General features: G+C 40.3%; 1 protein-coding gene across 1 annotated transcript; it reads left to right on the top strand.

The window, feature by feature from the left end:
• Positions 1 to 3,491: 3,491 nt before the first annotated feature.
• On the top strand, positions 3,492 to 8,212 carry LOC107740794 (UNC119-binding protein C5orf30 homolog). The gene is made up of 2 exons (XM_016553294.1): positions 3,492 to 3,599; positions 7,275 to 8,212. The coding sequence occupies exon 2, from the start codon at positions 7,282 to 7,284 to the stop codon at positions 7,912 to 7,914; it is 633 nt and encodes a 210-aa protein (XP_016408780.1). The 5' UTR covers positions 3,492 to 3,599; positions 7,275 to 7,281; the 3' UTR covers positions 7,915 to 8,212.
• Positions 8,213 to 12,516: the final 4,304 nt, after the last annotated feature.

Below are 12,516 nucleotides of genomic sequence, written 5' to 3'. Positions count from 1 at the left end.
AGCTCTCAGATTCCATGAAAAGAATCTTAATTTGTGTTCTGAAGATGAACGAAGGTCTTACAGGTTTGAAACGACATGAGGGTGAGTAATTAATGACAGAATTTTAATTTTTGGGTGAACTAACCCTTTAAGAGCCCTCCCTTTTGAGCCACTACAGTCAACCGACCTTTAGCTCCTGTCACTGAAAACTGCTCTGCTACTGGCTTTAGCATCGGTCAAGCGAGTGGGAGATTTGCAGGCGCTCTCTGTGAGCCCTTCCTGCCTTGAGTTCGGGCCCAGCGACTCTAAGGTCGTCCTGGAGCGAAGGCATGGTTATATACCTAAAGTGCTCTCCACTCCATTCAGAGCACAGGTCATTACACTCTCTGTGCTTCCTCCCTCGGAGAAGGACCAGGAGTTGTATTTACTCTGCCCCGTCAGGTCACTGAGAATTTACATTGAGCGTTCCGCCCCATTTAGGCAGTCGGAACAGCTCTTTATTTGCTTCGGTGGCCGCACCAAAGGTCATCCGGTCACAAAGCAGAGACTTTACCGGTGGATAGTTAACGCTATTACGCTAGCATACTCTTCCTTGGGCCTGCAATGCGCCATTGGAGTACGAGCCCACTCCACCAGAGGCATGACCTCTTCTTGGGCTTGGTCTAGTGGTGTGTCTATCGCAGAAATCTGTGCGGTGGCCGGCTGGGCCTCACCGTCCACATTTGCTAGGTTTTACAACCTGGACGTCCCTGCCTTACAGGCTAGGGTCCTTTCTGCATAGTTGGCATGCACCTGCCAGAGGGCAGGACTAGCTCTGAGTTGCGTTTGGCCGACTCGCCAGAATTGCTTTACTTCTTGTATGCTCTCGGCCCTCCCTAGGTGCCGAGGCTGTACGAGTTTTTCTTGGAACGATTACCCAGGCCGGGCGTGACCTCTGTGAGTTTGGCCCGTTGCCACTTGAAGGGCTTACCCTATTATACTTGTCCCTCTGAGCCCCTTGGGTGTTTAAGGAAAGTTCACATATCAGTCGTTCCTCTCCATAGCACGACGTGATTGTACTGGTTCCCATAGCGTCTAGCGATGCAGTACGAGTGAACCTCGGTTCCCTGAGATGCTATGGAGCTTCATGACTCAGTGTCGTCGCTTCAGTCGAAGTAACCTGAGGATCCTATGCCAGAATGCCTGCTTATATCACCAGATGGCCCCGCCCATATTGGCAGGCTTCGTGGCCATAGGCTCGTGGAGCTCCACTGACTCGCCATTGGTTCGTTCTTTATCTCACTGTACAAACCAATGGCCGTGCAGTTACACTGCGTTATTAAAAAAAAAGGCTTCAGTATTGGAGAAAAAATGACTTTTTCCCATAGCGTCTAGCGATGCAGTACTCGTTCCCGTATCTCAGGGAACCGTTTGCAGCTTTAGCTATATGGATTATACACGAGACTAGGTAATGATCCGAGATATTATCACTCTGCTGCAGAATTTCAATGCCATTAACATCAATTCCATGTGACAGTATTAAATCAAAAGTTTGATCCCGTCAAATCCCGTCATAAACTTGTACATCACGCTCAAGAACCTTCTCTCAAAAATGATTCAATATGTAAGTTATCATCCAGAGATATGGTAAGGATTGTATGGTAAGATTCACCAGGATGCTGGAATCTCTTAAAAAATCAGCCAGTGAGTCCAGAAATGTCTGAAAATTGCCATAAGGCACAGGAGACGTCCCCTCAATTCTTAAATAATATCTGGTCACTTGCACTTATCTGAGTTAGTGCTGGCTGCAGATAAAGTTTTAATTGTTGGTGATTTTAATATCCATGTTGATAATGAAAAAGATGCATTGGGATCAGCATTCATAGACATTCTGAATTCTATTGGGGTTAGACAACACGTGTCAGGACCTACTCATTGTCGTAATCATACTCTAGATTTAATACTGTCACATGGAATTGATGTTGATGGTGTTAAAATTATTATGCAGCCAAGCGATGATATCTCAGATCATTATCTAGTCTTTCCTCAGCATATCCAATACCTCAGAACAACTTGATGATGTAACAGAAACTATGGACTCTCTCTTGTCTAGCATTTTAGATACGGTTGCTCCTTTACACTCAAGGAAGATTAAGGAAAACAGTCTGACACCGTGGTATAATGAGCACACTCGCACCCTAAAGAGAGCAGCCCGGAAAAGGGAGCGCAGCTGGAGGAAAACAACTACAGGCATTTCGTATTGCTTGGTGGGAAAGTAACCAATCCTATACAGAAAAGCATTAAAAACTGCTAGATCTGATTACTTTACGTCTCTCTTAGAAGAAAACAAACATAATCCCAGGTATTTATTCAATACAGTGAAGAAAAGAAAAATCTTGCTTAAAATCTAAAGAAAACTATTTAATATGCTTCTAACTGTGTGATAGATAGCCTGTGTGGAATACTTCGAAACGAATGTGGAATGGAACACAAATAACAAATTTCTGCACCTCAACAAATACTGGTTAAAAACTGGATCATGGTTCCTATGTCATTTTATGATGATTTCTTATGTGCGGCGTACATTCTCTTCCATCATGGACAAGTCTCCGACACAAACGCAATCCATTCATATGCTAAAGTAAACCACGAGCTCCTTGAAATAACGGATCAAACGGCAAATAATTGTAAACTGCCAAAATAACAGTCTCAAAAGTTATTAAACATGCAACAGCTTGTTCGTTTATATTTTCTGTACGGAGTACAAATGCAGATGGCAGCGCATATTTTTGTGCTATTACAGGATATATATTTGAATAATGTACTGTGAGCGAACTTGTATAACCATGCAATATATTTGTTAAGGTTTTTTCCATTGCCCTACTTTTCCATTGTTTTTCTATGTAAACATGCGCTTGATGGACGTGTTTGACCGTCGAGCTCGAGTCTCGCTCTGCTGTGTTTATTTGTTTGCGCTCGCAAGGATGCTTCGCCAAGCGCGCACTTGCAGCGTTGCCATGTCCACTTATATGCATCTTTGGGCTTTTTGTGACAACTTGGTTCAACTGGAGTGTGTACGTGGCTTTTGTGCCAGTGTCAGTTATTTGAACGGGAAAAAATCAGCTAATGCGTTCAAAATGCTTGCGCAACAGGGGTGGCCAGGGGGGAGGCCAGGCCAGGCTTCAATCAGACGTATGGACATGATTCAGAACGCAGAAGCACGACTGTTCTTCACCTCACACCTCTCACATCTCAAGTTCAAGACACTGATGCTGCTTGCGTCAGCCAGCCACCTACCTCAACTTGCTCTTATAGAAAGTCCAAACTTTCCAGCATGTTTTTTTGGGTGAACTATTTCTTTAAAGCTTGTTTCATCTTATTTTAAACAGTTTAAAGTCGTCTTGTAGCACCCTTTGGAAATGTGCTGAGTCCCCTAGTGGGCCCCAGCCGCCTGTCGGAGAAGCACTGCTTTATATAAGAGCATCCGAGCCTGGTCTCGTCACGTGACTGGATCCTGAAGCATCCGCGGCTCGCGTCACGTGACTGGTGTCGACAGCAGACGCTGGGAGCTGCTCCGCTCTACTCTGACAGGATCTCGTCTATGGTTCTCTCAAGCCCAGGTGTGCAGTCTCTCTGAACAGGTTTGATTTTACACTCTTTTCTTCATTGCATTTCTTCGCCGGTCTCTCAGCAGAGAGCATCGCACTGTAGGTGAGCTTAAATCCCCGCGCCGCTGCTGCTGTAAATCGCGAAATGGTGGCAGTGGCACAGCCCAGAATAAAGACAGTGTCTGGAGGACGGCTGTGTGTTTTAGTGTATGTTTCCTGATGATGAACGCGTCTGTGTGGTACAGATATGGTATTTGAGTCCCTGATGTCGAGCATCAGCAGCAGCAGCATCAGCATCAGCATCAGCTGGAGAAGAAACGCGATGAAACTGGCTGATTCCTCACACAGAGCTCTTGCTAAACCCTCAAAATGATAGTCTATTATCATTATTATTCATGCTTTTACACCAATCACAATATCCAGTGGTTTAACTGCGCATTTGATTGCTACTGAAATGCTACAGTGATCTTTGTTTCATTTACAGTAAAGCACTGGCCTGCTTTCTCGGGGTTTATTCTTGATCATGTCTGGCATGAAACGCATTTCCATATGGATAGTGGTTGAGTACCTCTAGCACTATACTGTCCAAAATTACACCGATATTTGTACAAACTGGCACTCCAAACAGTCTTACAGAAGACAGAAGGTTTTTGTTTTATTCTAATGGTCTGATCTTGGCAATTAAATCATGTAGGCTAATTATAGCGCTTAACTACAATTCAGTGTTGAATGATTGTGTGATTCATGTGTTAATGTACTGATGATTAATAAGTGTAGGGTACGGTTTTGTGCAATTTGTTGCTCAGCATCATGCCAGTGACAGTCGCAGTCGGCTTCAAAGTGCATTCACATGGACATTCGCAAATGTTAGTTTGAACTCAATTTTACGGTGGCCGAGAAGTGCAAAGCAAATCACAATTCTGAAAACAAATTAACAAGTCAGAAAACACAATGACAAATCAGACAAACTGGAAGAGGTAGGTATAGTTTGAGACAGCGCCATTGGTTTGGGATTACTCACCGCTGACTGGACGAGACATCTGTCAATCAACGTATACAGGGAAGAACCAGCCGAAGAACAGCAGAGTCGTGGTAGAAAGTTCGGAGATGGTATTAAAGTAGCTCAGTTTAAATGTATTGTATGAATTACCCTTACTCTGGAATAAAGAGATTTGAAAAGGGGGGAAAAAAAAGTTCGGCAAAAGGCGGGATCGAACCCCGGTCGATCGCGTCAAAAAGCCAACGACAGTCGCTTATCCATCTGCGCCACTGGAGCTGATGGTTTATAGTCACTTTTAACTAAATATAAATAGACACCCCGTATTTTTTATTCCAAATCCGAAAACAAATTTACAAGTCAGAAAACACAACGACAAATCAGACAAACCGGAAGAGGTAGGTATAGTTTGAGACAGCGCCATTGGTTTGGGATTACTCACCGCTGACTGGACGAGACATCTGTCAATCAACGTATACAGGGAAGAAGCAGCCGAAGAACAGCAGAGTCGTGGTAGAAAGTTCGGAGATGGTATTAAAGTAGCTCAGTTTAAATGTATTGTATGAATTGCCCTTACTCTGGAATAAAAAAATATGGGGTGTCTATTTACACTTAGTTAAAAGTGGATGTGAACCATCAGCTTTAGTGGCGCAGATGGATAAGTGCGTGTTGTTGACTTTTTGACGCGATCGACCCGGGTTCGATCCCGCCTTTTGCCGAACTTTTTTTTCCTCCCTTTTCAAATCTCGTATTAGCAATGGATTCTATTTACACTAAGTGAAAATAGCAGTATTTTTAGCAATGTAATAGCAGGATTTCTACTATCAAGTATAGGTATAGGTATTTGCACTTAGTGTAAATACCATATTGCTAAAAATACTGCTATTTTTAGCACCAGCCGAAGAACAGCAGAGTCGTGGTAGAAAGTTCGGAGATGGTATTAAAGTAGCTCAGTTTAAATGTATTGTATGAATTGCCTTTACTCTGGAATAAAAAATACAGCCGAAGAACAGCAGAGTCGTGGTAGAAAGTTCGGAGATGGTATGTAGGTAGCTCAATTTAAATGTATTGTATGAATTGCCCTTACTCTGGAATAAAAAATACGGGGTGTCTATTTACACTTAGTTAAAAGTGGATGTGAACCATCAGCTTCAGTGGCGCAGATGGATAAGTGCGTGTTGTTGACTTTTTGACGCGATCGACCCGGGTTCGATCCCGCCTTTTGCCGAACTTTTTTTTCCTCCCTTTTCAAATCTTGTATTAGCAATGGATTCTATTGACACTAAGTGAAAATAGCAGTATTTTTAGCAATGTGGATTTGTTCATTTGTTTTCGGATTTGTCGTTGTGCTTTCTGAATTGTTATTTTGTTTTTTTTGACTTGCATTTGCGTTTGTAATTTGTTATTTTGTTTTCAGAATTGTGATTTGCTTTGCACTTCTCGGCCACCGTACAATTTGCTCTACAGGACTTGACAACTTACTTTTGCCCAGGGAGGTGCTCCTGAGTTTAATTTAGGAGCGCATTTAAAAACTTTAGGGACACAATGAAAATGTATCAAATAATGTGTTTTTCCTTAACAAAGGGATACAAGGAAAGATTTACAAGCAAAATTATTTAATTTCTTTTATTTGAATACAAAAATGTACACTATGTTTTAAATATTTCCACTTAAAACTGTATTTAATAATTCTGTAATTATTTACAGGCCTGAATACTAGTAAAATCTAAATAATGAATAATATGTGTTAAATAATATTCTTAGTCTTTCCTTCCTGTGACGGGTGGCCCAGGCAGAAAATACAAGAGTTTACATTGAATTAAATGCCAGATAATATATTTTGTGTAACTGCAATACAAATAAAACCCCCCCTCAAAAAAACAATAAAAAATAAACTTTATGCATAATGTGTGACTTTTAGTTATAAACAAGCCTGAAATACACTGGGACTCTTATTTTGGAATATCTATGCTCTACTATTGCCAGCTTCTCATTCAAAAACATGGAAGGAGATAAAATATACAATATATTGCAATATTAACACCATAAAGTAAACATTGTCATAATTCATAAACAGTAGATCTTAAGCAATTGCGTGGAATAAATGTGCGGTATCTATTGGCGCAAAAGCACCATGTATTTACTTGCAGTGCTCATAGCCACTGATCTTTAATAATCATATTAGACAGATTCCTAGCTAATATATTAGGTGATTCCTGTTTTTCCATCCTCAAATTTAAGAGTTTTACAGTGATAAATAAGCATGTGCCCAGGCATCATACTTTTCAGCAGTGATGTCTGATCATATTTTCATTCATCATTTTTGAGAATTGCTTACTCTTGTTTGAACAAACCCAACCAATATTTAAATCACTTAATTGCTTCGAGCGCTCAGACATGTGCCGAGTCACCACCGCACTGATATATGTGCTAGAGACAATGCTACAAATACAATATAGCTAGATCTAAAATCTGGAGGATCATTTGTATCGTGATTTTAAAATCGTCATATCATCCAGCCATTGAACTTGCTCTATGGTAAAGCACAAATGCATTATAGACACAACAGCATAACTTTCTGTAAAACTGCTTTTGTGTATTGTGAGAAGCAAATTTGACAAGGAATGTGTGTTATGAAAGTGAATAATGATGTTTTATTTGTAACATAATAGAAGCGATTTATTCCCTACATAACTCCCTGTGTGTTTCAGCCAGGTCATGTCATTAAAGATGGAAATGGATGCCAGTGGAGTGTCCAGGGCGCCCATATCCGTTCTGCCTGCTGCTGAGGTCAAAGCCACCCTGAAGCCAGAAGCCGATAAACCCCGCTGCTCCAGCACTCCCTGCTCCCCCATTAAAAGTACTGTCTCAGGATACCAGATCCTCCACATGAACTCCAACTATCTAGTGGGCTTCACCACCGGTGAGGAGCTTCTCAAATTAGCCCAGAAGTGGTCTAGCCCTGACAACAGCAACACAGAGGCCTTGCCCAGCCCCATCAAAAAGCCTGTGGATTTAAGCCTGCACCGAGCCTCGCGGATTTACAAAGCCAAAAGCCGTTACTACCAACCGTATGACATCCCAGCCATCAACGGACGCCGGAGGCGGCGCATGCCCAGCTCGGGCGACGGCTGCTTGAAGTCGATGGTGAGCGGGGAGCCCAGCAAGGCCTTACACGGGCCCCTGCCCCTCTGCCTGCTGAAGGGCAAGCGGGTGTACTCCAAGTCCCTGGACTACCTCAACCTGGACAAGATGAGCCTCAGGGAGCCGGCGGACACTGAAGTGCTGCAGTACCAGCTACAGCATCTCAATCTGAGGGGCGAGCGCGTGTTCAACCGCAACAAGACATGAGTCCTCAGAAACGCCCACCTGCCCGCAGTTGTCCGGCTGTGATGTAGGGCCTTGATTTTTACCACTCTGATTATAGGCAGTTCACCACTAAAGCCCAAAGTATACTTCGGTTTTTACGCATATGTGAGGGTCCACGGACAGTGCATGTGATGCAAATTTCATCACACATCATACTGTAACACGCACAACCAGTTTTTTGTAACCGCACATTGACTTGGTTTTGCACTAATCAGCTGTTCCACAAAGTGGCAGCACTGGCCCGGGCCGTTGTTTCACAGTAGCAAACAAACTAAATCAAATGAAGTATACTTTGAGAATTTTTGAAGAAACACTTTTCATACAACGACAGGAAATGGTGAGCACATACGGCTTGTTTGCCATATTCAAGATTTACTAAACAGGGCAAATTAGCGTGAGAGCTCTGTAATCCTATAAAGGCACAGATGGGAGTGGTTCTGCGGTTGATCTACTGAGCATGTGCACATTAAAGGACACAGACACAGCTCATTTCCATAATGAGCTACGCAGTCTATCAAGAGCAGCTCTAATTAGCAAGTATTGCAAAATGGCTGAAGACATGCTTTTTTGGGCGTTGAATAATGGCACGAATACCAGTGAATTGTCTACTTATCATGTTTATTTAAATACTCTCCTCCTATAAATGTTGCGTCTGAAAGGGAAACTCCTACAAATGCTTATGCAGTAAGGTCAGCCACAAAAATAACTTGGTCCACACCTTTTCTGGGTTTAGTCGTTTTTTTTAATGCCAGAAGAGGGTTTGCATTGGTGCAGACTGTTTGTAAATCTGGCCCAAAGTCTGCTAAAGCCATAGCTTTGTGTAGGGAACAGGCTGAAATGTGTTATTGATATCTGCTGATCTTGTGTCCCGTGAATAAAGACTTTAATTTCAGTCTTTCACACAAAACTATCAAGAGACTTGCAGAGTTATAGTTTAATTAAATAAACGTGTGCACTGCATGTTTCAGAGTGAAGCGTGGCACTGTGTTCGTTTACACGCAAGCAGCTCGTGCTCCAGTGTTTTCATCCATCATCAACTCCAGTTTTCTGCCAAAATAAAAGCTTGATGAATTATCATTTGAAAGTGAAGAATTAAAGACAGCCATAAATATTAGTGTTGTCATTTTACAGTTATTAAAATTAATATTTGTATGATTTTTTTGTTGTTGTAATATTTCCTTTATATAATCTTTTGAATAATAATATAATGTATAATCAGTATAACAATATAACTTTATGGCTAAATTGTGCAGCCCTACAAACAAGAACAGCTAACCTGGAGCTTTTTTAATCAAATGCATTTTAATTATTAGAATAATTGCAAATAGATTTCCTCCTGAAATCATGCAGCCCTCTGGAGTTAGTGTCAGAGTGTATGAAAAAGAACTGTATTAAGATACATTAAAAAAAAATTCCCTCCTTTTCAGTTTGGAAAAACATGAGCGTGATTAAATACTGAGATGATCACTATTCCTTTATCCACTCAACAAATGGTTGTAACAGTGTGTGTTACAGGGGATACATTCATAGTGACGTTTTTCAAGATTAGCAATAAATGGCGTGGCTTAATCGCGTAATTCCTACTGTTATGTGTGAGTGTGAGTGTGTGCAAAATACTTAGACCTTTGGAAATGTTGTTGCGCCATTTAGTCTTCTGTTCTCCCTTAACATCCGATCATACGCTTGTGTTATTCTGCTAACTTTAGTAACTTGTGTCAGGTGAGGATCTCGACTGTTACACAATCCGGATGTTGTTTAAAACAGACTCTGGTAGGCTTTGTGCAGGAGACACTTATCTCTGAGCACCCAAACTAACATTAGCATAGAGAAACCATTAATGGCCTTTCATTCTTTAATCAGTATTTCACAGGAGACTCACCAGATCATTTGAAATGACACTGAATGCTGTGTTATGTTAATGAAGGGTTGTTGTGACATTTACTTTCTCCATCAATATGTCTTTTTTCCCCTTCACAATGCACACAGTAGATAACACTGCTATAAAAACCAAAGTCCAGGGGAACTTGATTAATTTTTGAACAGCAGACAATCTTTCATGGTTTTACACAATAAGCACTAGTAACCGTTCGTGGGACCGTATTTCTCTTTATTTTGACAACAGTGTTTAGTATCATTTGCTTTCTGGAATTGTTATATCTTTATCATCATGGAAGATATTACACTCTAAAAAATGCTGGGTTAAATATAACCCAGCGTTGGGTTCAAAAGGGACAAACCCAGCTATTGGGTTGTTTTGACCCCTCGGTTGGGTTGTTTTGACCCGCTAGGTCAAAACAACCCAATAGCTGGGTTTGTCCCTTTTTAACCCAGCGCTGGGTTATATTTAACCCAGCATTTTTTAGAGTGTAGTTCTAAACCTTTGAATATTACTGTCGGCATCATGTTTCTTGAGGATCTTTGTTTCTCTTATCAAATTATTTCATGCTTTTCAAAACTCCTTTTTCTGACCGTTTCGTTGAACCCCTCGTGCATCTTTTTTCTTCTATATCTTCCACCTGTAACTTTGAATAATGCTTTGAACTGAATTGCTAGATCTCACCCTTACTATAACATTCTATGGGTTTGTTTTGTTTCTAGGTTGTTTGACACCTACCTATCTAATCTTATTGAACTTTCATTCATAGGTGGAATATGCTCTGAAAAGCACCTTAGATTCAGTCATTTTATATATTTATTAATTGTGATGTGTTGGTGATGTTTTATTACAGTTTTACTTATTGGGTTTAATGAATAGTTTTGTTGTCGTTTGATTTCCTGACTACATAGTGTTCATGTGCTATAAATCTATTGGACCACTGTTAAAACATTTAATTAGGGACATTATTGGAACAGTGTAATTGATTATTTATCTTCACAGCAATGAATATACAATGCTTGACATTAAGAGAAAGAGATCAAGCCTGTTTTAGTCTATTTACCATATTTAATAATAATAGGCCTGCTACTCATAAGGTAAATGATCAGTTCACAAATATAGGAATCGGCTTACTAGTGTACTATTAAAAACACCACTGATTCTGATTCCCAGTCTTGTATTTCATTTCTTTTAAAAATAGTGAAATTCTCACCAAGAAATATATTCATACACCTCTGTGATATTTCTGAGCCAACAAGAGTAAAATCTTAAGCTTGAAGACCTGTCATGCACTGAACTGTTGTATTCTCTTTTATCAAAAATGTAGTAATAATAATAATAGTCATAATTTTAAAACTGCTCCTGCCTAGAAGGATACAACGTAATAGATTTGAGTACATTTTAATCTCTTAATGAATAAAAAAGCATTAGAAACCACTACTGGCTGCAGTGCCTTCAGTAAGACAGTACATGATTTATTCAGAAGGCATGTCTTAGTTTGTCTTAGAATACTTGAATGCACATGTAATGTTCTGTTATCTTCTATTCTGAACATTTTTTAATGCTTAATGTTCTTTTACCCTCTGCAGTGTCAAAGTCTAACTCTTTTAAGACAGTACATGATTTATTCAGAAGGCATGTCTTAGTTTGTCTTAGAATACTTGAATGCACATGTAATGTTCTGTTATCTTCTATTCTGAACATTTTTTTAATGCTTAATGTTCTTTTACCCTCTGCAGTGTCAAAGTCTAACTCTTTGTTTTTGTCAAAGTTTAAGTTTCATTTGATATTAATAAAACACTGATCTTTGCATTGTGTATGTCTTGCATTGTGTTGCCAGGAAATGAAACATGTAGACCTTAAATGCAATCTAAGTCACTTGGGATAAAAGCTTCGGTCAAATACATAAATATAAGAGAGCTGATCTTCATCAGTGAAGCAGTGTTATGTTAGTGCACTGAGGATCTGAAATATGGCCTTATTTACCTCATTTAGCCCTCCAAGATGCATGTAAGAAAGACTGGACGCAGCGAAGTGTGACTTCATATAGGCCAGGATGCCCGGGGTCCACTAGAGGGCCTCAGCAAACTTCTTAGGGGTCTGCAGGATGACAGAAGTGTAAAATTAATATATGATCAATCTAACTCTTTATTAATTGCTTTTTATTATAGATTATATGTTCCTGTGGCTCAGTGGAAGAGCATTGCGTTAGCAGTGCAAAAGGTCATGGGTTCAAATCCCAGGGAACACACATACTATAAAAGCTTCGGTCAAATACATAAATATAAGAGAGCTGATCTTCATCAGTGAAGCAGTGTTATGTTAGTGCACTGAGGATCTGAAATATGGCCTTATTTACCTCATTTAGCCCTCCAAGATGCATGTAAGAAAGACGCAGCGAAGTGTGATTTCATATAGGCCAGGATGCCCGGGGTCCACTAGAGGGCCTCAGCAAACTTCTAGGATAACAGAAGTGTAAAATTAATATATTATCAACCTAACTCTTTATTTATTGCTTTTTATTCATAGGAGCATAGGAGGAGGTATTTAAGCTAATGCTAACGCAAAAACATTTATGCCAAAAATGATCAATGTTCAATTATCCTTAGCTGGAGGGGTCAAGAAATCATAGCAGCTTCACAGAAAATGAAAGTTTCTACATTACATTTAGGAGTAGTTTATCAGTGGTGACTAGGTGATGTCCATAT

Source organism: Sinocyclocheilus rhinocerous, unplaced genomic scaffold (assembly GCF_001515625.1).
Source record: "Sinocyclocheilus rhinocerous isolate Xijiao unplaced genomic scaffold, SAMN03320098_v1.1 scaffold1097, whole genome shotgun sequence".
NCBI classification, from domain to species: Eukaryota; Metazoa; Chordata; class Actinopteri; order Cypriniformes; family Cyprinidae; genus Sinocyclocheilus; species Sinocyclocheilus rhinocerous.
The sequence above is the reverse complement of the archived record's forward strand: the minus strand, read 5'-3'. Positions and strand labels throughout refer to the sequence as shown.

Excerpts from the sequence above, each read along its gene's own strand:
- LOC107740794 (XM_016553294.1), top strand. The coding sequence starts at position 7,282 with ATGTCATTAAAGATGGAAATGGATGCCAGTGGAGTGTCCAGGGCGCCC.